The sequence below is a fragment of the Bidens hawaiensis genome, unplaced genomic scaffold, assembly GCF_021521415.1.
Source record: "Bidens hawaiensis isolate Kalapana, Puna unplaced genomic scaffold, B.hawaiensis_p1.1 tig00003760_1, whole genome shotgun sequence".
Classification (NCBI taxonomy): Eukaryota; Viridiplantae; Streptophyta; class Magnoliopsida; order Asterales; family Asteraceae; genus Bidens; species Bidens hawaiensis.
In genome coordinates, this window is record NW_027491216.1 from 610,682 (window position 1) to 636,673 (window position 25,992).

At 39.7% G+C, this 25,992-nt stretch overlaps 1 protein-coding gene and 1 non-coding gene across 2 annotated transcripts; one reads left to right on the forward strand and one right to left on the reverse strand.

Moving 5' to 3' along the window:
• Window positions 1–5,887: 5,887 nt before the first annotated feature.
• Window positions 5,888–5,992, reverse strand: LOC143624351 (small nucleolar RNA R71). Its single transcript, XR_013152093.1, has one exon. It is a non-coding gene; the product is annotated as a small nucleolar RNA R71 (small nucleolar RNA).
• Window positions 5,993–11,528: 5,536 nt separating this feature from the next.
• LOC143624298 (uncharacterized) lies at window positions 11,529–12,689 on the forward strand. Its single transcript, XM_077094999.1, has one exon. The coding sequence runs from the start codon at window positions 11,529–11,531 to the stop codon at window positions 12,687–12,689; it is 1,161 nt and encodes a 386-aa protein (XP_076951114.1).
• The last annotated feature ends 13,303 nt before the right edge of the window (window positions 12,690–25,992 follow it).

Here is a 25,992-nt window from a genome sequence, read left to right on the forward strand (position 1 = left end):
TTTAGCTCGGTTGCCAAACAAACTATTATCAGTTGGTTTAATCGGTTGCTTCCTCTCGAGGATGGGATATTTAGTAGGGCAGCGCAAATGATCTATCTAATATCGCATATATGACACCACCTACGGGTTTGTTGACTCGATTCGACCACACTATGTATTCAGAAAGCTCTTTACGGTCTTAAGCACGCACACTAAAATGAATCTCTAAGTTGTGTACTGATCTCATTATATAATATATTATTCCCCCTATTTGTAACTTCTATTGAGAAGATCTCAGCCCTTTAAAGTCATCAACTTTTAGCACAGCCATTCAAACTCTTAAATTCCTTCTAGAAGCAGCAGTTAGCAGAGGTTACACACTCTCTCTCCTAAATCTTATGCAATTATGTACACCTGTGTATACAACCTTGCTTTTGCTTCTTTTGCTTACGTAAATCGATAGAGGAGATGAGGAGCGGGTAAAACCTAATATTTGAAGGATACGATTCAGATGCCAAATGGATACTTTCTAGGATTATATCTTAACCTATTTGATCAAATTGAGCAGTGCTAATTTGTAGTTATGATCCCCACGTCTCCGACAACCTTCATCGTTGCTTTATGGTTTTGGAGTCGTAAATGAATCGCTAAGGTAATCAACTAAATTTCATTAACTTCTTTCTACTCTTGATCATATGAAAGTCTATTTTGATTGTAAATTTCAACCCTTCTTTTTACAAATATGGTCCGTGTGAATTGTAACAGTTTTGAATTGGATCGATTTGATTAGCACGGACTGGTGAAGGCCGCTTCAATCAGTTTGAGATGTAAGGTTATTGCGATTACATACGCCAAATGCTTCAATCAGTTTGAGATCGATGGTGGTTGGGTGTCACACCCTGACTTAGGGCCTGGGTGCGACACGCTTTAGTTGGTATTTGTTTTGTAAATATATCAGAGTTGCGAGTTTGTTTTTACGGAAGTCTTTAAAATATATTCTTTTAATAAAATAATGGGTTCAAATACTCATTTAATATCATAAATCAAGTTTGACAAAATAGTGAGCAGAAGCTGTTAGTACATGAAATGTGACAAATGCTAGGAGTTGAGTCGACGTGTCACTTAGTTTTTCTAATGAGACTACAATATGCAAAGATAGCGAATGTGGATATCCAGCTAGCGAATGAACAATAGGAGCTTAAATGAATGTGCATGTGCCTACATTACAAGTTTAACGAATGAAGGTGATTGAAAGGCGTGCATGACATACTTAACGAATGCGAGGCAACATGTGGACTTAACGAATGGGCTGGAATGGGAGTAAGTGACTAATGAATGTGGTCAGTAGTATATAAATAGGATTCAGTTAGTTAGACAAGTTAGTTACAAGAGCTGTTCTTTCTTAGGAGAGACCATTTGTACCGTTGCTGAAATTTATATACGAGCTACAATGAGTTAATATTTACATATCGTCTTCGTACTCGGTCGTTTTTGTTCAGCGATTAGTACCGAAACGCATCGAAACATTCACCGTGCGTTTTCGGTTTCGTAGATCAATATCGAGTTCATCGATCCTCATCGGGAAAAATAGAAGCCTTTTAAATAAAATATTATCATACTGAAAACTCAGAATTTGAATACCCGTTTGATAATTTAAATACTTGTCTTTTGAAAATATAGTTCTTTATAATATTCTGAATAAAAAATCTGAGCCATCAAATCACCTCTAATGATTATGTCTCCAATCTTCTAATATGTCTTGCTTGTCAGTTCTATTCTTTACAGTTTCCCTGAAATGTGGGGGAAAAATACGTCAGCACACAGCCGGTGAATGATGCTGACTCAGTTTCAATATCATTGTGTAAACAACAATAATACCTTTGTGACAACTCATTATGCACCCAACTCAATTGGGATAAAATTACTCTAAGTACATGCATAATTAATCATATACACAATATTATTTCTCTTAACAGTCCTATAGACTTCAAGAGGCATGTTTGATGATCTGCATGGCCTCGGGGAAATCCGAGTCACCATGTATGAATGGATCCAGACACATGTATACTCTTAATCTGAGTATGCCTGTTTCTTATTATTGTAACACAAAGTTTTAAGGATTCGTAAATCCTATGCAAATAGTCAGACTCTATAAGAGTTGTAAAAGTTTAGGGCGTATTCACCTTTTATGAGTGTAATAAGTTTCTGACACTAATTCCTGTTTATGATCAGTTTCGGTTACTGACCCCTGTCAATAATCAATTTTTGTTACTGATTCCTGTTTCTGATTTCTGCTTTCTGATTGATTGATTGATTAATTGTTATCTCGGACCTATAGTACGAGAATAAATTTTGTATAAATATTTAGATCAAAGATCTAGCTTCAGACCCGTAGTCTGTTTTGTATAGCTTTAACCTTGAAAAATCATTTGTTTGTATAAAGCATTTGGACCTTTACTCCTTTTGTTTGTTTATCAGTTATGTGCTAGGTTTCTTCTTCAGAAAGAAATATCTATACGAGGTTTCTTTTTCAAGAAGAAACACTACTTTAACTATAACCGTTGTGAATGAATATTTCTTAATCATAAAGAAATATTGTTTTGACTATACCCTTTGTGTGTGAATGCATACGTTTCTTAATCATGAAGAAACAATATTTAGCTATAACCTTTGCTTATGAAAAGTTATATTATACTTAATAGTAATCAAGGTTCGGCTATACCCCCAACTATGGTCTAAGCCATTATTATAATAATAAAATAATAACATAAGCAGAACCCCTACCTCACGGGTATTCGGAGTTATTTATTTCTTAAAGGAATGGAAGAAAAAACACCTCTTACTAAGGAATGAAAAATGTTATATATGAAGGAATTTCATTCCTTAAAAAAATGATTTATTCCATTGATTAATGACAAACAAACGTGTTTTATTTAATTCCTTTAGAATGATCCATTTCATTCTGCCTATAATTACATCATACCAAACACTACCTTAAGGTCATAAATATAGATATAATTGTTCATTGTCTCTTTCAATGTGGTCATCATGTTTTAAGTTAAAGTGTCAATTTCAACCATTTACTAATGAACGGCCGATTTTGGTAACATGTTGATAGGCCAAAATAAAATATCTGTTACTATTATTGTTTTTAACCGCCAAAATTGGCTCAACCAATTTTAGGTTGGGTTGAGTTATGTAGGTTACTTCGGTTACGAGCTGATGTTCGGTTTATTTGTATAGATTTTAGTATGTTAACTTAATCGTTTTACTAGTTTAGTTTAGGAACTTTGGTACTTCATACATGTTTATTGTGTTTCAGGTCACAGGTACTTAACTCGCTTAATTTGGACCTGTACGAGCATGGAATGAAGACCTGGGATGTCCAGCACGCGAACCGAGACCGTTTTATGGACTTGTTGACTGAAGCCACCCATCGCGTAGCGCGATGGGTGTGGAAGACAGGGCATCACGCTACGCGATGCCCTTCATTATTGGCAGCATTGACTTTGGTCCATCGCGTAGCGCGATGGACCAGGAGAGGAGACCATCGCGCTACGCGATGGTCCCTAAAATCGTGAAAGTTAGGGTTTTGTTTTATACAATATTGGGACGACCCTAGACGCTATTCTTGAGCTTCCAGGTAATTTTCAGAGCAGCAAAGGGAGCTACCATCACTTCCAATCATCTCCAAGCATCATACATGCTATACCAGATCATAACTGAAGCTCGAGAGATGTCGATGCACGGCTAGTTCCTTCGAGTCATACCCGGGATGTAGAGTATTGTATCTTTCAGTTTTTCTCATGTATTAAGAACGAATTGATTGTAACTATTTGATGTAACACAAAGTGTACATCTTACCACACCAAATTTTCCTCATATTTTAGCCGAACTCCACACAAATTCATTGTTTTTGGTACTTATTTGAGTTATTTGTGAATTTGCAGGTCCGGGCGCCCGCCCGACAAAGAAAACAAGAAAAGAGGGCGTTTCCTGGACAAAATCAGCAATCTGCCGACTCCGCACGACCGTGCAAGACCTTGCACGACCGTGCTTCCTGGAGATCTTACCAATGCAAGCCAGTGCCGCAAGAATTCAAAAGTGCACGACCGTGCATGGTCGTGTGGATGCCCGTGCATGACCTGCACGGCCATGCGGACCCGTGCCGATGACCGTGCCAGAACAGAGAAATCTGACCTTTTGGTCAGACTAAAGCAGGGTGTTGACTTTCCACTTATATGCACGACCGTGCATGCCCGTGCATGGGCCCGTGCCAGACGTCCAGAATGCTTAAATACACTTCCACTGCTCCCATTTCAAGTGTGGAGCCTTAGGGGAATAATCTGAATTGCTGGAAAAATTATTGTGTGTGTGTTAGAGAGAATTCAAGGCTTCCATCTTTGTGTGATCATCCTTTCAAGTAGCAATCATCATTCACCTTATTTTGAAATCTTTTGTTCTTGACAATGATTTGTAAGATTACTTTGATTTTGGTTGTTGTATTAATCCTTATGGGCTAAATACTCTTGTTACTTAGATTATGTTGAAACTTCTACTTATGTGATATTTATCTATGCATGATTTTGGTAAATTGGTGTTCTTCAAGTTTATGACATGTTCTTGAATAGAGTTTAATGGTTGAATGCTTGTTTTAATTCCTAGTCTTGTTAGTTTGATAGATGCTTAGCCATAATATGTTGGAAAACTATGTGTTGAGTATTTGTTTATGAACTTAGTTTGTGTATGCATACTTTGTTTATATCACTAAGTTAGGAATGACTAGTGAAAATAACTTGGTTATGAATTTTAACAAGCATGAATCCTATCACTTGATATTGGAAAATTTTATGGTGATAATATGATTCTTTGAGTTGGTTAATGTTTGCTAGAGATTAAGGCCATAATCCTTTGTTTATATTTTGCTAATTTGAAAGACTCATGTGTTTAACTAGTGTTCTTGAAGTTGTTTATTTTACATGATTCTAGGTGGTTAGTTTGTTGTTTTCATGCTAGCTTTCCTTTAATTGTGAGATTATGTAGTTTTGACAAACTTACTAATCTATGGTTTTTAACTTGTTGAATACCCATTATGATGTTTTGTTGTTAGTATTAGGTTGCATTGATTGGAATTTGATATTGATGCTTAACACATGATGTTTGCCATTATCATTGTCATTTTGTCACTAAGTTTAAGTGGATGCATAGTCTAAGTAGCTTTGTTTGGATTGATTGTTAGTTGTATTTTATTTGCTTTGTTATTGTTGTATGCTAGTTTAGTTACTTGAAAAATTATTTGGATTGTTTGTTTGGTTAAATTAATTACAAAGATTTAGTATTAAAACTTAGCCGTGTCCATGGATTGACACTCGGTTCTTACTGATACTTTGCTACAAACGATAGGTACACTTGCCTTTCGTGTGTGGTTTGGTTGTTGGTGAAAACCATTTTTAAAACCCGATTTATGTGAAACTTTTATTCAAATTTTAAAACTCGACGACGCGAATCCCGAGGTTGAAGAAATGGCGGATCTGAACAATCAAGGTCGCATGGATGATTTCGCCACGCCGTCCCTCGATGGCTACGGTAGTGGTGTCACGGAGCCCGAGATTACCGTGAGTTTCGAGATCAAGTCGAGTTTTATTTATATGGTCGAAAATTCCGTTTCTTTCCATGGCCTCTCGAACGACGACCCTCATTCTCATGTTGCGCATTTCCTTCGATTATGTGCGACATTGAAGATCCAGGGGTGTACGGACGATGTCGTGAGACTCCGACTTTTTCCGTTCTCACTTCGCGGGGCTGCCTTGGAGTGGTTAGAGGCACTCCCTTCTGGTTCCATCACCACTTGGAACCAATTGGTTGAGCAGTTTCTTCTTCAGTACTTCCCACCCGATAAAACTGTAAGATACCGGGAAAAAATCACTAGTTTTCGTGTTGATGATAACGAGTCACTTCATGCTGCATGGGAGAGGTTCAAGGGCTTGTTGAGAAAATACCCTCATCACGGTTTGAGTCGCGGTCTTCAGTGCCGTACGTCCTTTGATGCTTTATCTGGAGCACAGAAGCAGGCCGTTGATCAGGTTGCGGGAGGAGATTTCGGTAGGTGTACTCCCAATGAGGCGTTGGATGTCTTGGAGCGAGCTGCTAAGAAGAGTTTTGCATATAATCCGCCTCGTAATATTCCTTCCACTAAGGGCGTTCTTTATGTCGATTCTAATACCCTTGTTTCCGCTCAGTTAGAAGCCTTGACCAGATGCAATCCGATCTGGCTAAGCCTAGCTCTCGTTGTGGGGTGTGTGACGGGAAACACCAGACCAGTCAGTGCCATCAGGCCATGGTGGTGGAGGATGTTGACTTTGTGGGCCGCCAAAACAATGCCTACAGCAACCCCTATAACCCGGGATGGAGAAACCACCCAAATTTCAGCTGGACAGATAATGGTGGCTCTCAAAATCAGAGTCAAAATCAAAAGCCACCGGGGTTTGACCGAAATCCAAATTACCAGAGTCAACCCCAGAACCAATCTTACCAGCAAAAGCCTCAGTTTCAGGGTTCCAGCAGTAGTGGTCAGTCTAGTGGTGGGTCTAGTGTTGAAAATCTTTTGACTCAGCTTTTGGCTAAAACCGAGACCTCAAACAAACTGGCTGAACAGAGGAACCTGAAGATTGATGAGACTCTCCAGAGACACGATCTCGAGTTGAGGAATCAGAAAACGTCCATTCAGACCATTGATAATCAGGCTGGACAAATTGCTCAGCTCCTCTCTGCGAGACCACAGGGTAGCCTTCCGAGTAACACTGAGATTAATCTGAATGCCGAGGCTAAGGCGATTACCCTGAGGAGTGGTAGATCCACCATTCCTGTTGATGCATCGATTTCCACACCAAAACCGATTGCCGATGAGATCAAGACTGAGACTCCTGGTGAGGCGCACCCAAGGGTAACCGCAGAAAGTAGCGCACAAACCAATGAGCCAGTCAGGACTTATGTTCCTCCCATTCCATACCCAGGCCGTTTGAAGAAGCAGAAGATGGAAAAGCAGTACGGGAAATTCTTAGAGCTTTTTAAGCAACTTCATATCAATCTTCCATTTCTCGATGCGTTGAAAGAAATGCCTAAGTATGCTAAGTTTCTGAAAGAGGTCCTCTCAAATAAGAAGAAATTAGAGGAACTTTCTTGTGTGACTTTGAATAAGGAGTGTTCAGCGGTTCTTTAGAATAAACAGCCCAAAAAAATGACCAATCCGGGCAGTTTTACCATTCCATGTTTGATCAGTAGTTTGTCGGTTAGTAACGCTTTAGCCGACCTAGGTGCTAGTATAAACTTGATGCCTTATTCTGTTTTTGCAAAGCTAGACCTAGGTGAGCCTAAGCCCACTCGCATGAGCATTCAGCTTGCCGACCGCTCGGTGAAATACCCGAGGGGTATAGTTGAGAATATGCTTGTGAAAATCGACAAATTTGTGAAAATCGACAAATATGCTTGCAATCTTTTGTTCTTGACAATGATTTGTAAGATTACTTTAATTTTGGTTGTTGTATTGAGCCTTATGGGCTAAATACTCTTGTTACTTAGATTATGTTGAAACTTCTAGTTATGTGATATTTATCTATGCATGATTTTGGTAAATTGGTGTTCTTCAAGTTTATGACATGTTCTTGAATAGAGTTTAATGGTTGAATGCTTGTTTTAATTCCTAGTCTTGTTAGTTTGATAGATGCTTAGCCATAATATGTTGGAAAACTATGTGTTGAGTATTTGTTTTTGAACTTAGTTTGTGTATGCATACTTTGTTTATATCACTAAGGTAGGAATGACTAGTGGAAATTAACTTGGTTATGAATTTTAACAAGCATGAAACCTATCACTTGATATTGGAAAATTGTATGGTGATAATATGATTCTTTGAGTTGGTTAATGTTTGCTAGAGATTAAGGCCATAATCCTTAGTTTATATTTTGCTAATTTGAAAGACTCATGTGTTTAACTAGTGTTCTTGAAGTTGTTTATTTTATATGATTCTAGGTGGTTAGTTTGTTGTTTTCATGCTAGCTTTCCTTTAATTGTGAGATTAGGTAGTTTTGACAAACTTACTAATCTATGGTTATTAACTTGTTGAATACCCATCATGATGTTTTGTTGTTAGTATTAGGTTGCCTTGATTGGAATTTGATATTGATGCTTAACACATGATGTTTGCCATTATCATTGTCATTTTGTCACTAAGTTTAAGTGGATGCATAGTCTAAGTAGCTTTGTTTGGATTGATTGTTAGTTGTATTTTATTTGCTTTGTTATTGTTGTATGCTAGTTTAGTTACTTGAAAAATTATTTAGATTGTTTGTTTGGTTAAATTAATTACAAAGATTTAGTATCAAAACTTAGTTGTGTCTATGGATTGACACTCGGTTCTTACCGATACTTTGCTACAAACGATAGGTACACTTGCCTTTCGTGTGTGGTTTGGTTGTTGGTGAAAACCATTTTTAAAACCTGATTTGTGTGAAACTTTTGTTCAAATTTTATTTATATATTCGCATACTTCACTATCGTTGATGTTAATCTATGAGTATTGATGTCTAGTATGATTGTGCACAACGTCAGTTTAGGTTTATTTCGATCAGAACGATTAATGTGCCAGTTGCTATGATAATTATTTGTAGGATTGTTTTGACCTGTTAATTGCAAGAAAGCATACGTTTGCTCTTAGTTGAGTCACACTGGCAGGGACCGTTTGATAACCAGTGCCGTGTGTTAGCGAACGTGGATGCCTAAGGTCTAACTGGTTAGTCAATCTGTAGTTGACACAGGATAGTTTATCTGTTAAGTTGCATGAGTTTGCTGTTAGGTTACATACTTGGATTCCCGGGTGTGATTTGTCTTTGTTAATTGCTTGAAAGTTGTTTAATTGTTTAATCAATATTAAAACCCAATTGTTTGCTAGTGTGATCAGCACTTTAATTGAATTACTTCATAATTTTAGGAATCGTTTACACTGACCACATACTCCTCGTGGTTCGACACCCTACTTACCCTAGCTTGCTTAGGTGATTAGGATCTTGATTTAATTGTTTTTGACTACATAGCGACAGTCTAGCATCAAAATGGCGCCGTTGCCAGGGAGTTAGTGCGCTTAGTGTTTTTGTGATTAATTGATTTCTTTGTTTAGTTTAGTTTAGTTTAATTTAGTTTTTGTTTTTAATTTTAGTTTACTTTTATTTTCCCATTTTACGCGGGTGTGTTATTTGTGCATGTAACAGGTTTATGCACACCCGCTATTCAAGAAGAAATTCCCCACTGATTTACGAGCCAGAGATTGAACGTTTTGCTCGGCAGAACCGAGCTCAGATCAGACAGCCAGATATGGAAGGTCAGAACCAGAACCAAAACCAACACCAAGACTCACTACCCGAAATTAATGTTTTCCAACCCGAACCAAACCCACCGAATAATCATAACCCACCAAATAATGACCTACCACCACCAATACACACCAATCAACAACCCTAAAATTCAGCCCGACACTCCAGAAAACCGAAACCATGACAAACCCGGGCCATCAGCCCCGAACAATACCCCTCGTCAAAGACAGCCGATTATTCAAGATTTTGACCATGTCAGTATTCACACTGAAGACGAAGAAAAGGGAGATGAGGATGAATTTGGGCCGAGAAATGACAATGCGGGTTTGCGTGTTGAAAAGGTTGATGAGGTTGAGGAACCAGTTAGGGTGAGAGTTAACAGGTGGAGGAACATGAATCTTGATAGAGGTGGTATGGGAAGATATCGGGAGGAACAGAGACAACCGATTCAGGTTAATCGGGGAGGTTTTGAGGAATTGAGGGCCAGACAAAGGAATTACAGGCCTCCAGTTCAGGGTATTAACAGTCGGTTCAGACCGGCTATTTCAGATGGTGCATCACCGATTGTCCCACAGGCGCGTGTTCAGGGACAGCCGACATTTAAATCCCGTCCATCCTACATCAACATTGTTCCCCATTTTCACGGACTGGGATCAGAAGACCTGTATTCACACTTGTCAGATGTCTCAGCTATTTGCGGGTCTATTGGTGATGGTACTTATGATCAGGATGAGGTTCGATTGTGGTTGTTCCAGTTTTCATTAAAAGACAAGGAAAAACACTGGTTCAACTCGCTACCGATGCATAGTATTGAGAGCTGGGCCAAGATGCAGCAGGTTTTCCTTAACGAGTATTATTCGCAGTCGAAGACTAACGAAGCCCGGATGGAGATTTGACATTTTGCACAGTCACCAGGTGAGTTATTTGATGAGGCATTTATTCGTTATAAGGAGATGATCATGAAATGCCCGCACCACTAGATCGAGTTGTGGGAGTTAGTGAAATGTTTCGTTGACGGGTAAACTTATGAGGACAGAAAGTATCTAAAATCGTCATGTAATGGGATGTTGTTGAACCAACCAGAAGAGGATGATTGGGATTTCCTTGAGTTTATGTGTGAGGATTCCAAGTCAGAAGCAGCAACTGAACGAAGATGAAAAGTCGGGGTCACCCGAACAGTTAAACCAGCCTCGAGCGAGTCAGACAGAATTGCAGAGTTAGAACGGGAACTCGCGGGCAATCGGAAAGGAAAAAAGAATGAGGTTGGTAAAGTCGGGGTGAAATTCCCGGTTTGTTCAGATTGTGGTGAGTTGGGGCATAAGGTTGAAGATTGCCCTGGGGTTGATGATGACGAGTATACCGATGAGGAGGAAGTCAGTTACGCGTATGGGGAGTCTAAGGGCCAAGGATTCAATTCGAACACTTATCACCCGGGCCTAAGGAATCACCCGAACTTCAAATACGAGAACGCGTCGAACCAGTTGAACTCGAACTTTCAGGGGTTTAGTCAGAACCGACAGCAGAACAGCTACGGACAGGGTGGTTCGAACAGTCAGTATAACAGTCGGGGATATAACAGAGATGGTTACCGGGGTAACAGTTCGTCAGGTAATCAGAATCAGGATCAGCAGAAGGGTAGTTCGGGAAATTCAGACGAGTCAATTCATTCAAAGTTAGATGCGTTGTTGAAGGTCGTGACTGATAATCAGAAGGAGACACAAAGACAGTTCGAGTTGAGAGACAAGTCAGCAGAAGCAATGTCAAAACAGATTGGTCAGCTCGCAGTAGACATGGCAAAGTTGCAGAAAACCGCGGGTCAGTTACCGAGTGATACCATAGTGAACCCGCAGCACTTCAGTTCGAGTTCGATTTCAAAGAAGCACGTCAATCAAGTAAGTATTTTAAGAAATGGGAAAAACTATGATAATAAGGTTGGGGGGTCCACCATCTCGGGTCGATGGGGTGGTGGAAGATATTGATGAAACAGTCGTCAGTGACGACGAACCAGAACCGGTTTTAATTGAAAATAATAAAAATGAAATTAAAATAAACGAACCGGTTCTGAAGGATGGTAACAACAACGCTAAGGACACGGGGAAGGCTAAAACCGTCCCCTATCCCGATGCCTTATTGTCGCCATCAAAGGCAAAGATGGCATCTAAACGGAGCCCACAGTAGGAGGAAATGTGGGAAACGTTTAGACAGGTTAAAGTTAACATTCCTCTTTTAGATGCCATAAAACAAGTTCCCGCCTATGCGAATTACTTGGAAGATTTGTGCACACAGAAACGGAACCGAAAGATCCCTAAACATATTGATTTAATAGATAATGTGAGTGCAATTCTTTCGGGTGCTCTTCCACCTAAGCTACAAGATCCGAGAATGCCCATTATATCCATTCAAGTGGGTGATTTTAAAACGACACAGGAACTCTTAGATCTTGGAGCTAGTATTAGCATCCTCCCGGGAAGTTTGTACGATCAGTATGACTTCGGTCCGCTTCGGGCAGCCGCGACTACGGTTGTTCTCGCGGACCAGACACCGAAACATCCCCGGGGAATGTTACATGACGTGATCGTTAAGGTGGAAGATTTTTACTATCCAGTTGAATTTTTGGTTCTCGATTACGTTTCGTGTGAGAGAACCAAACAGCCCACGGTTATCCTCGGTAGGCCATTTTTTGCTACCGCAAATGCCAAAATTGATTGTCGAACCGGTACTGTAGACGTGGCATTTGGTAACCATAAGCTTAGACTTAATGTTTTCACACATCTAAATAATTCTCCGGTTGATGATGAATGCTTTATGGCGGACATTATTGACGAGTGCATTCCGTTATACGACTCGGTCGTGGATCCGGATGGCACAACGGAGACGTGCTTTATGTTTGACAGGTTACAGGTAGAGACTGATAAGCAGCTGGAAGAGGAGGAGAAGAAGCTGGAGGTTGCAGCTTTACGGGGAGATCGACCCCCGTGGTCGGTTCAGGTGGAATCACTTCCCGAGAAGATCCATACCGGGTTGAAACCATCTTTACAAGAAGCACCGAAAGTCGAGCCAAATGAGCTACTGGGGCATCTGAAATACGCGTTTTTGGGTAAGAATGATACATTGCCAGTTATTATAGCTTGTAACTTGTCTTTGGAAAAGGAATATGTTTTGCTGAAGGTGCTGGTTGCGAATAAGGAGGCGATCGGGTGGACCATCACGGATCTGAAAGGGATTAGTCCCTCAATTGTTATGCACAAAATTTTGACAGATCCGGATGTGAAACCCGCGCATGATGCACAGAGACGGTTGAACCCGAACATGCGGGAAGTCGTAAAGAAGGAGGTGCTGAAGTGACTCGATGCTGGCATTATTTTCGCCATCTCAGAAAGCATGTGGGTGAGCCCCACTCAGACAGTCCCAAAGAAGGCGGGCATCCAAGTCGTCAAGGACGACTCAGGAAATGAGGTAGCCACCCGGCCGGTAACCGGGTGGCGTATTTGCATTGATTATCGAAAACTGAATGCGGCAACATCGAAAGATCACTTTCCGCTTCCGTTTATCGATTAGATTGTGGAAAAGCTATCAGGTCAAAAATTCTATTGTTTTTTAGATGGTTATTCGGGTTATAACCAGATAGTTATTCATCCTGAAGATCAGGAGAAGACTATGTTCACATGCACGTATGGCACCTTCGCATTCAGGCGAATGCCATTCGGACTGTGTAACGCCCCCGCCACTTTTCAAAGGTGCATGATGAGTATTTTTTCCAATATAGTGGGGGAGTCTTTAGAAATTTTCATGGATGATTTCTCAATCTTCGGCCCATCTTTCGAATCTTGTTTACATCAGCTTGAAAGAGTTCTTGAAAGATGTGTCGAAACAAATTTGGTTCTTAGCTGGTAGAAGAGCCATTTTATGGTCCAGGAAGGGATTGTTTTGGGCCATGTTGTGTCAAGTCATGGGATCGAGGTGGACCGGGCCAAGTTCAAGTTATTTCCAACCTACCTCATCCCAAAAATGTTAAAGGCATTAGATCTTTCCTCGGGCACGCTGGGTTTTATAGAAGGTTTATTAAGGGTTTTAGCGACATCACTAAACCCTTATGTAACTTATTGTTAAAGGATGCACCATTCGATTTTAATGAGGAATGTGCTAAGGCCTTCGAAATTATGAAACAGAAATTAGTGGAAGCCCCGATTTTGCAATCACCTGACTGGAAATTGCCTTTTGAAATTATGTGTGACGCGAGTGATTATGCAGTCGGGGCTGTTTTGGGTCAACGGGTTGAGAAGAAACCTGTTGCCATATACTATGCAAGCAAAACCCTCTCGAACGCTCAATTGAATTATACTACAACCGAGAAGGAGTTGCTTGCGGTAGTGTATGCTTTGGATAAATTCCGTTCTTACATATGGGGTAGCAAAGTAATTGTTTATTTGGATCATTCTGCAGTTAGGTACCTCATGGACAAGAAATACGCGAAACCCCAGTTAATCAGATGGGTTTTTGTGACATTTGAGCCAAAACAAGGTACACCTCAGTATGTATTTACCGATTAAGCAAATAAACGCCTTTTGCATAACAAACGAACGATTAACCGAACGGGTCGGGTTATGACCCAGATATCTCGGGGGGCCATCTATAAGTGATATACGATCTATACAAGCCAAAATATTAGAAATATGGTCTTAGTTTGATAGCAAACAAGTTAAACGAAAACATGCTCGTTTTACTACCCGCTATAGATTTAAACGCGAAAGATAGTTACAAACCAAGCATTGTATCATCCGTTAAGCCGAAAAAGACTTACCAAACACTTACTTGAAATGTTTTAAGCGATCCGTGAAAATATTTTTGATTTTTACAAACATATAGTATGTTTTTATAAATTTACACAAAACTAGCCGAAAAACACTCGTTTTCACGCTGTTTAACGCACCCGATAAGTTTTTCACGCCAAAAACCGAACCCGAACTAAATTTGGACCTGGGATTTCGCATTTAGGCCTTTAGAATCAGATTAATGGGCCAAATTGGGCCCAAGGCAGCCCAATAAAACTTCCGGCCGCAGCCCACCCCCTACCCCCATTCTTTTATAAAACTTATTTTGGAAGCTTGTTCATTCATTTTAGTTGATAAAAATTGAGGTCCAAGCAGCTCTAAACCTGAGTTTCCAGAAAACCTTCAAACCCTAAGGTAAGGAGCTTAAATAAGTAGCTTTTATGCTTATTTAAACTTGTTTAATACCATAAAAACATGTCTTTGTTACCAAAAATCATTCCTAACCGTGTAAAAATCCTAAAAATGGTCCATAAACATGTTTTGATTATACACATGGTAAGGAACCTGTTTTGATAGTTTTTTTGGCCATAAACACGGGTTAAATGGTTGAAACGGCGTTTTTACGGTTCAAAAGTTCGTTTTTGTGCACTAGCCGAAACCCTAAGTTAAGGGCTGTTATGTTGATGAAATATTTCTTGGTTTGTGATATAGGACTTGTAACTAGATTGCTTAGAAGCACAAGAACCTGAAAACTTGATTAAAAAGTAGGAAACGAGCCAAACCCGCTAAGGTAATGCCGAAACACTCGCTTACGGGCTATTTAGGTTAAGGTTTTGATTTGCATATTTTTAGGACTTCAAAATTTTCAGAGACATCAGGGACCATTTCATTGAGTCCCTGTTCAAATTCGGTAATTTTTCGACCATCCGAGAATATTTGGCGAATTTATTACCGAATTGGGACGTTTATTTAGGAAAAATAGCTAAAATACTTTAAAAATTATGAAATTTTTCTGGGAACTCAGATTTGATGTATTTTGGTTACATATGAATTTTGGAATCATTTGGATAAGTTTAAAGGTGTTTTGTTTATTTGCGTTTGTGTGAATTTTTACAGCCGAATTTGGGCCGAAAAGAATATTGCACGAGCTTTTTACATTCTGGAATTGATACAGGTTTTTTTGGGACATGATTTGAGCATTCAGGAATTTTTGTGGAATTTTTGGAAATTGTTTGGGGTAAACGGACGATTTTCAGGCGAAATATAGCTGATAAAATGAATTTTTATAAATTAATAAATCAGTAATTAATTCCAGAAATATTTTTATAAAAATCTACACATTTTAATTGATAAGTGTTTAAGTTTTCATAATTTAATGATTAACGGTTAATTAATTATGCTAAATTGAATATTAAACAAATTCAGTTTTTATAAAAACCGGCAAGTTTGCGACTAGCGAATCTGCGGGAATTTCAAAACACCAAGAGTGATCAAAAATCATATTTTTGGACTAATTAAGTGAAAATGAACTTTTCTATGAGAAATCTGGACAATCCGGGTGGATTGGGCACGTTTCTTTTTAAATCAAACTGAATAAACGGAAACGGGCCCCGTGGCTAATCCGGGACCCCAGTATGTGATCTTTCTTTATAACTTAATCATTTTATTAACCAATACATTTACCCAAGCTTATTTTCCCATAACTGTTTTCTGAACGCGTAAACGAACAACTTGGCCCAGCTGGGAAAACGGGAATCTGAGCCAAGTTCGGTTTTATGTATTAGACATTGAACAACATCACAACCTAAGCCTATTGCCACTTTCTGGGCGTTCCGGCTACACCTAGATTAGTTATACAACCCAGTTTAGTATTGAGATTATAATAATATTAAAATATTAATATTATTATAATATTGATTATAGGAACTACTGATAGCGGACCGAACAAACCACGAGCTGATACAGTACTGAATATCTACTAAACCGTGAGTTTCATGACCCCACTTCTAAACTGTTTTACGTACTTTTGGGGTGAAAAGCATGTTTGCTTATATCTATATACTTATCTGAAACATATGATGATGTGAATTATCTAAGTGCTAACACATGAAAGTCCCCACTAACACAGTGATTAACTTCGAGTCGGTGGCTTGTGAATAGTACTATTGGTTTGACAAACCCAGGCGGGGCTAGCACGGTTTCTGAGACATTATCCCGTTTGCACATGTCCATATTTTTACGAACCAGCTATGTAGTGTTAGACATAGCTACCGGGGCATGTTGTGTGCGGAAAGGGGCCACAGTGGTTGATTGAGTGTGGGAAATGGAGGCACGCAGCACGAACAGTCCAGGCTTCACTGTAGCTTAGCATAATTACATCACATACATCATTTACATACATACATACTTATTTCATGATTACAAGTGTTGACTTGTGAATACTCATTACTGTTTTCTTGAAACTCGTGAAACTCACCAACTCTAGTAGTTGACCCGTTTTAAACTGCTTTTCAGGTATACCTAAATCGGAATGATTTGGTGATCTGTTACTTGCCCAAGGTGTGTGGTTGATGCTATGTGAATAGAAGCAAGGATACTGGTAGTAAGATCGTATAGTCAACGAACTAGCCTTGGTTGTGTCACCTAGACTGTAAAACAATGATAGAACAAAGAAATGTAATATATTGTAAATTAGTTTGTAATGTTTCTTTATAAACAATGTGTTGATACCAGAGGTGTCTGTTACATTCCCGTTTTACGCTGCCGCATTGTGCTAGTCGGGGTGTGACAGTTTTGTTGCAAGAATTTGATTTGGAAATCCGGGACAAAAAGGGAACAGAAAATGTCGTTGCAGATCATCTGTCCCGGATTATGTTAGAAGATGGAAATGGGGACGGACCCATAAACGAGCCTATCCCCGATGAACAGATTTTGGCGGTTTCTCAAAACCCTTTGGTTGCTCATATTGTCAATTTTAAAGTTGCAGGTGATTTGCCTGAGCATTGGCCAAAAAGGAAGAAGAAACAATTGGTGTCACAGGCGAAGCAATATATTTGGGATGACCCCGATCTGTTCAAGATTGGAGCTGATCAGATGATTAGGCGATGCATACCTGAGGAGGATGTTAGATCAGTGTTGGATCACGCGCATTCATCCGCGTGTTGTGGTCATTTTAGCGGACAGAAAACCGCTAGAAAAGTGTTGACTAGTGGTTTTTATTGGCCAACACTGTTTTGGGACGCTCACGAGTTTGCGACACGTTGTTTGAAGTGTCAACAACTTGGGAGTATCTCCAAGAGGGATGAGATGCCCTTGAAACCGATCCTAGTAATTGATATTTTTGATGTGTGGGGGATCGATTTCTTGGGCCCATTCCCGAACTCGTACGGTAATTTATTCATCCTAGTGGCTGTCGATTACGTTTCTAAATGGGTCGAGGCGATAGCTACTAGTACAAATGATCACTCTGTAGTTTGTAATTTTGTGCAAAGCAACATTTTTTCAAGGTTTGGAATTCCCCGAACTATTATTAGTGACGGGGGTTCTCATTTTAAAAATTTTAAATTTGGAAAGTTGCTTAAAAGATATGGAGTGGATCATAGAATTGCAACGCCTTACCATCGACAAACGAGTGGACAAGTTGAGGTTTCAAACCGGCAAATTAAACAGATTTTACAGAAAACCGTTCGGACGGACCGGAAGGATTGGTCAACTAAGTTGACCGATGCCTTATGGGCCTACCGAATCGATTTTAAAACGCCGATTGGAACCACACCATATAGACTTGTGTATGGAAAGGATTGCCATTTACCGGTTGAGATTGCACAACGTGCTTATGGGGCTACTAAGGAAGTTAATACTAGCTATGATGATGCAGGTAAAGCTAGGAAATTAGCATTGTGCGAGATCGAGGAGTTGCGGGATGAAGTGTATGAGTGTGCATCGGCATACAAGGCGAAAATGAAGAAAGTTCATGACGCGAAGATCCGGTTGAAAAGCTTTGAGATTGGTCAAAAAGTATGGTTATACAACACTAGGATGAAGCTTTTCCCGGGTAAGTTGAAGAATAAATGGACAGGCCCGTTCTTAATAGTTGGAGTTGGTAATCACGGGCAATTCGAGATTGAGGATTTTGATGACCACATTCGACAAGTGGTAAATGGCTATAGGTTGAAGCCATACTTAGAGATGGATGATATTCACAAGATGGACAAAGAATCGGTGAGCTTCATTGCGACCTCACCGGTTTATGAGGATAATTGAAGCATTTGAGGCATTGTTGAGCTGTAGACACGCAATTCAGCGCTGACCGGGAGGCAACCCGGGGTTTGTAAGTGTGTTCCATTTTGTTTTATGTTTGTCGAGTTGTTGTTTGACTTTTGTCTCAAGTTATGTGCAGCAAATCCCAAGTGTGGGGAGGCTTTTAGTGAAGTGTACATCATGGAGGTTCGATAAGCATTTGGTCAATTTCACGTCAATACGGGTACGCATTGCAAATTTTGACTTCGGAAACGTGCTCAGGGTGATGTCGGGATGTCGAAAAGTAACCAAGTAGAAAAATGCCCGAAGCAAAAATGGCAAAAACTCTCTGTTTTCTGGGGACCATCGCGCTATGCGATGGCCCTAGAAGGTTAACCATCGCGCTACGCGATGGTTAACTTGACATCCCAGACATCTGACGTCATCGCGTAGCGTGATGACGCCAAACCAGCCACTACGCGATGGTGGTCAAACCCTAATCTAACCAGTTTGGGTCGCGAAGCGCGACTATGTGGTCCATGACCCATCGCGCTACACGATGGGTCACGGATACTCCGAATTTTTTTAATTTAATAATATAATACATAATATATATATATATACACCATCACCGTCACCCACCGCCTCTTCAATTTTCCTCTCTCTCTCTACCACCATCTCTCTGCCACCGTCTCTCTTCTCTCTCTCCCACCACCGATCATCATCTTCATCTCCCTCTCCGGCCACCATCAACCACCACCGCACCACCGTCATCATCACACCATCATTCATCATCACTATCTCCGCCGCCCCACCGTCTTCTCCACCACCATTAACCACTAACCACCATCACCACTGTCGACCTCTCCATCGTCATCAGGCCACTGTTATCACTCCGTCCTTTTGTATTCCGATTCCGAGGTTAGTTTAATGTTACTCTTATGTTTCGGGTTGTCGGCTTCAAAATTATGTTAGGATATTGTTTCGGTTAGGAGTTAGTGCTTGACGTTCGGGTTGGGTTGTCATTCGATTAAAGGAGAGTAAGTTCGAAAGTGTGAACATTGGTTAGCTTGTCGGGTTTTGGTGTTTTGAGTTTTGGCAGGATTGGGTTATGTTCTAAATCTCCGGATACGGATCGGGTTTCGTATAATAATAATAATAATAATAATAATAATAATAATAATAATAATAATAATAATAATAATAATAATAATAATAATAATAATAATAATAATACAAGTTAAATAAACTAAGAAAAATAAAAAATTTTAAAATTTTATTATTGTGTTAATGTATTTTAATATTATAATATTATTTTAATATAAAAAATATAAAAAATAATTTTAATATCTAATATATAATATCAAATTAAAAATATTTTAATATTTTATTTAATAATAATAATCATAATATTAATAATATTTTTCGAATACATTAATATAATTTAATATTATAATAATATATAATCTAATATAATAATATTTAAAAAAATTTACCTACTAATGATAATAATACTAATAAAATCAAATTAAATTAACTTAATATTTTAATAATTTAATTTATATATAATATTAATTAATCTATAAATTTAATAATATTTTAATATAACATAATAATTTAATTTAAGTTAGTAATATAATAATAATATAAATGGATTTTGAGGCCCGATCCGCCAGATTCTGTGAGCCCCGATTTATGTTTTCGTTGTGTTGCAGGTTTTTCGAGACAATTGTCGGTCGTGTCTGTTCGTTTGAGTCCGTTTAGTTCGAGTCAGTCATGTCGTGTTCGGGATTTTGTGCGTTACTCGTATTTGGGTTATTCGCCCGTACTCAATCTCCATTCGGGCGGAGATACCTGGTTTATTTTATTTGTATATAGGATATCCCAATTTTTTCTCATTTTCGTGCTTTACATTGTTATTCTATCTATATCGTGCAGCATGTCTGACGTTCCAGGACCTTCATCAGGCGCCGCCGGGCGCATGCGACAGAGGCCAGCTGGTGCGGGACGACGTGGTCCTGTTGCCCGACCGAGAGGTTCTCCAGAGCCCCCACAGCCCATGGTGCGCCCACCACGGGTCATCAGGTACGATGGGGACGAGATCCCGATCACTCCCGATACGGATCGGGAGTCGATCGTGGGGGACGGCCGCCTGATCCCCCATATCATTCTACGATTCGCTCCTTTGTCAGAGGAGCAGACTTCGTATCACCGCTTCATGGCGATGCAGCTGCTCCGACATCGGACGATCGATTGGGGACTACTTCGTTCATTAGACCCAGGAGGGGGCCGTCCGGGTGATGTTGAGCGACCGGTGGGTACAGATCCTCACATGTGACTCGATACAGTATCTCGAGCTCACACGTGAGTTCTTTTCTACATTCCGACACGTGCCCACCGATTTCTTCGAGCCCCCATGCGGTGTCATTTGCCCTTGGTCGGCAGACATTCGAGATGTCTGTACCACAGTTTTCCGTGGCCATCGAGTATTACACCGCGGAGGAGGTGCTGACCCCGGCGTTCCTTACCAGCGTCCGAGGTTATACTCTTCAGTCATAGACTGACCGAGAGTTTTGGCTGACCGAGGCCTAGTTGGGCCAGTTCTGGGCCACGATAGCGGACGGGACCCACTCGAGCACCGTAGTCGAGTCGTACATTCGGGACCCCGTCCACGATACCTTCATCGCATTATTGCTCCATCGTGGGCCGTCATTCGGGCCACGAGAAATGCAGCAACATTGATCTTTTTTCGTTGTTATCGATGATCACGGGCCGGGAAGCCAATATAGCGACGCTGCATCTTGCGTCGTTCTCCCAGAGCCATAGTTGGTAGGGCCGGTCAGCCCAGTTGACTATGGGGCCGTACATCACTCGTATTGCAGAGCGCCTCGGGATATTCGATCGTTACCCACTTGATTATTTTACCCGAGAGCCTGCTACGACCCCATATGATTTGGAGGACGCCCGGAGGGCCGGGTATTGTGAGCTTCATGATCCACCCACGCTCGTCCCGGTCCGAAAGGGTCCTCAGGCACCACCACCTCCGGGGACGGACGCTGCTGTCGCGCTTCAGATGGGTATCCCGACACATCGACAGCCCGTCCATGTCCCCCATATTATGAGACCACAGCAGCAGCACCCTCTCCGCCAGCCACGCCAGCCACGCCAGCCAGCCACACCAGTCACACTCGAGAGCATACATCAGCAGCAGATGGAGATGCGGGCCCACATGGCCCGCCAGGATGAGTATTTTCGCATTTTGTTTACTCATCTGCAGGTACCGATCCCAGCATCCTTACAGCCACATCAGAGCGCTGGAGATCAGGCGGAGGCATCTGGCTCGGGTCAGGCAGCTGATCAGCCTAACCCCGCGGGAGGCGAGTAGGATCAGCAGAAGCCGGTTACCTTTTTTGGGTTGTTTTTCCATTTATTTTTTTTATTCATATGGTCTGTATATTATATTATATTTGGGAAAACATGTATGGGTAACCGGTTGGGTAACAGTTGTATATATATTTTGTGATGTTTGTCTGCTGTATTTGCTTTGTATATTTGTATATATGTTTGTGTTGCTTTTGGAACTTTGTGGGTGTGTTCACTATAAACCCTCACGAGACCTCACTCGTCCACCCGGGCTACCGGGGGGTTGAAAGGGCTTGTTGCATACGCTAAATGCAACCGTGATTCCTACAAAAGTGAGTCAGGTCTTTTATTATTTTTAATCGGTTAACAAAATTTTTTATGAAACAGACTAACTCGGCTTGGTAAGATTTTTATAATATAATAATATTAACTCTCGAAAGACCTATGTCTTATACTTGTGAGTGGCTGCTTATACATGTATCGAGATTTGTGCAGATTTGGTTAGACAGTATTGGTCAGAGTGGAGACGTGTGTCACGAGTGTGTTGAGAGTTGTGGGCCGAGTTTGCATTGCATTATCATTATTATCAGGTGATTTCTGTTTCATAAACTATTTTGTTATTGGTATGTTAGTTTTTAGAAATGTAATTGTATATTTTGTGTTAGTTCATCACATTTGTTCCCCGAGTTTTTAAGTGGTCAAACTGTCAGTTCAAACCCGTCCCCCAAATGATTATTAATTGATTTATTATTTTAACATTGAGGACAATGTCAACCTCAAGTGTGGGGATGGGGGAAAATTGAAAACTTTTAGCCCGATAGTACCTCAAACAGTATTCAGAAACTTAAGTTGTTAACTGTCACTTATTGCTATTAATGCCAAGTTAGAGATTTTTGGTCATGGTTGGTTTTCAACTTCTTGATAGTTTTCCCGACAAAATTTTTAAAATGAAAAGTTGAAAATAGAATCGTTTAGGCCGGGATAACGAGTCAAGGGGACGGGTATACATGTTTCATATCGGCAGCCCATATTTCCAGACATATTGTGAGATTAGCTCCTATACTTAATACACATATTATATAATAGATATAAAACATGTCTTGTCATTTATTGAGGGAAACCGGTATGTTTTACAGAATTAGAACTTGCTTGTCACATGATTTTCGAGATCTTAATACCACCACCTGTATAGAGATTAGGACTTTAGAAAACCCATTCCGTATATATTTTCCTCACTAAATAAAGTCCTTACCCGACATTATCCCCTAGGAGCCCGTTTGGACCTTATTCCTTTTTCGTTTGTTAAACTGAACATTACACACCATTTCAGCCTTGGCCTTTATTTTATTTTCACCTGTGTGATGAAATCCAGTTCGTTATCGAGTTGTACATATATCGAGTTGTATTTAGTCAGACAAGTTGTAAAGTTCTAAGTTGTAATTATCAGTTATTGATCTAAAAAAAATCGAAAAAGCAGCAAAAAGACAAAAAGAAGTTATCAGTTTAGTATTTCAGTTGTTATTAGCAGTTCAGTTGTAAATAGTAGTTCCCAATCCGCACCCGAACCTAAGCCTCAGCAAAACCTCAGTCCGAGTCTTTATGCAACCGGTGGTTAATGGGTGGAGATAAGACTGACTTGCAAGCATATTAAGTTGTAACTCATATTAGGTATTTTGAGGGTAGAGACATATACTGGCACATCTTTTGTCAGTCCAGATATTAAACCGAGTGGAGTGTTGATAGTGTGAGGGGTGTGAACGTGTATGCCCTAACCGGAAACAAAGTACACTTGTCTGGGCGATTCTAGGGTTTTATTGTAGCATTAACTTGATTTGTGGGTTGTCAATCTTGAAAGTATCATTCTGGGAAACTGTGTATGACCTTAAACCTTACTAGTATTAATGGTGATAATTGGTTGACCTATGATGGCGGTTAATGTTTACTTTAGAGTTTTGCTTGAGGGCAAGCAAAAGATAAGTGTGGGGATGTGATGTTCGGTTTATTTGTATAGATTTTAGTATGTTAACTTAATCGTTTAACTAGTTTAGTTTAGGAACTTTGGTACTTCATACATGTTTATTGTGTTTCAGGTCACAGGTACTTAACGCGCTTAATTTGGACCTATACGAACATGGAATGAAGACCCGGGATGTCCAGCACGCGAACCGAGACAGCTTTATGGACTTGCTGACTGAAGCCACCCATCGCGTAGCGCGATGGGTGTGGAAGACAGGGCATCGCGCTACACGATGCCCTTCATTACTGGCAGCGTTGACTTTGGTCCATCGCGTAGCGCGATGGACCAGGAGAGGAGACCACCGCGCTACGCGATGGTCCCCAATATCGTGAAAGTTAGGATTTTGTTTTATACAATATTGGGACGACCCTAGACGCTATTATTGAGCTTCCAGGCGATTTTCAGAGCAGCAAAGGGAGCTACTATCACTTCCAATCATCTCCAATCATCATACATGCTATACCAGATCATAACTGAAGCCCGAGAGATGCCGATCGCGGCTAGTTCCTTCGAGTCATACCCGGGATGTAGAGTATTGTATCTTTCAGTTTTTCTCATGTATTAAGAACAAATTGATTGTAACTATCGTTGATGTTAATCTATAAGTATTTATGTCTAGTATGATTGTGCACAACGTCAGTTTAGGTTTATTTCGATCAGAACGATTAGTGTGCCAGTTGCTATGATAATTACTTGTAGGATTGTTTTGACCTGTTAATTGCAAGAAAGCATATGTTTGCCCTTAGTTGAGTCACACTGGCAGGGACCGTTTAATAACCAGTGACGTGTGTTAGCGAGCGTGGATGCCTAAGGTTTAACCAGTTAGTCAGTCTGTAGTTGACACAGGATAGTTTATCTGTTAAGTTGCATGAGTTTGCTGTTAGGTTACATACTTGGATTCCCGGGTGTGATTTGTCTTTGCTAATTGTTTAAAAGTTGTTTAATTGTTTAATCAATATTAAAACCCAATTTTTTGCTAGTGTGATCTTCACTTTAATTGAATTACTTCATAATGTTAGGAATCGCTTACACTTTACACTGACCACATACTCCTCATGGTTCGACACCCTACTTACCCTAGCTTGCTTAGGTGATTAGGATCTTGATTTAATTGTTTTTGACTAGATAGCGACAGTCTAGCATCACGAGCCTGCTTTAGTTTCATGCACACTTGACAAAATCAAAATCGTCTCATTCATAGGTAAATCAATTAAAAAACTAAAATATTATCTTATGTTCGCTCTTTTTTGCAGCACGCTTTTACATGGTCTTAGGTTAATCACTTGCAATAACGTCAACATGAAGTTTCGGGAATTTGACTTTTATTTTAATAAAAATATAAAGTTATTAGGCTACAATTTTGTTGTAAGTGACGGCCTTTACCGGTCCTTAATACATTTTAACGCTTAACACAAAAATTCAACTTTGAATGTTTTTGTTAGCCTGTAATAAATAAAAGTGTAGCATAAGATGAATAATGCCACCAACCTAAATCCAATTAAATATTGTGTTTATTTAAATGAATGTGATGATTACTAACTATTAAAATTTTAAAGTATATTGTTTAGATATTTCTATTGAAGTAATGAATTTTAGAAATATATTATTTTCTATAGATTTTAGCACCGCATTTGTTTACTTTCCCGGTACAATCGACAACATTTTTTTGGGTCCATTATAAATACTTAGCCAATTCGCCTAAATCCAATTAAATTATAATTTCATCAAGTACATGTACCTTTACCAATTAACCAATTTCTAAACGCTCCGCTAAGTGTTCCTGTCGGTGGAGCGACCGAAAAATTTTAAAGGTTTTCCCTGAAAATTCACTTTGATTCTCTATCAACCAATAATGTGGGACCATTAACATGGTAAAAGCTAAACTGTTTGTCCAGAAATGTATCCGATCGAGTAAATAGCTCTACGAACGAATGGATTGGATAGCGTTGGAAAATGACGCTTTACGCCCAATCACTATAGATAACGCTTGCATCCTCTGTATTACCATGGCCCCTTCGGGCAATTCTTTTGAATTTCTAATATTTATGTACTTTCTCATAAACATGGTTTAGATGGATCGATTTTATTGAAACTTATACAACGTGTATGTATTTTTTGACATTTTGCTTCATAAGGATGACCGACATGATAAGTTTCAGTTATCTTTTTGACAACATAGTTTCTTATGTTAAGTCCTTAAGTTATATAGTGTTTATTACAATATTTATTTGTGAAATATATATGTTTTTATAGGTTT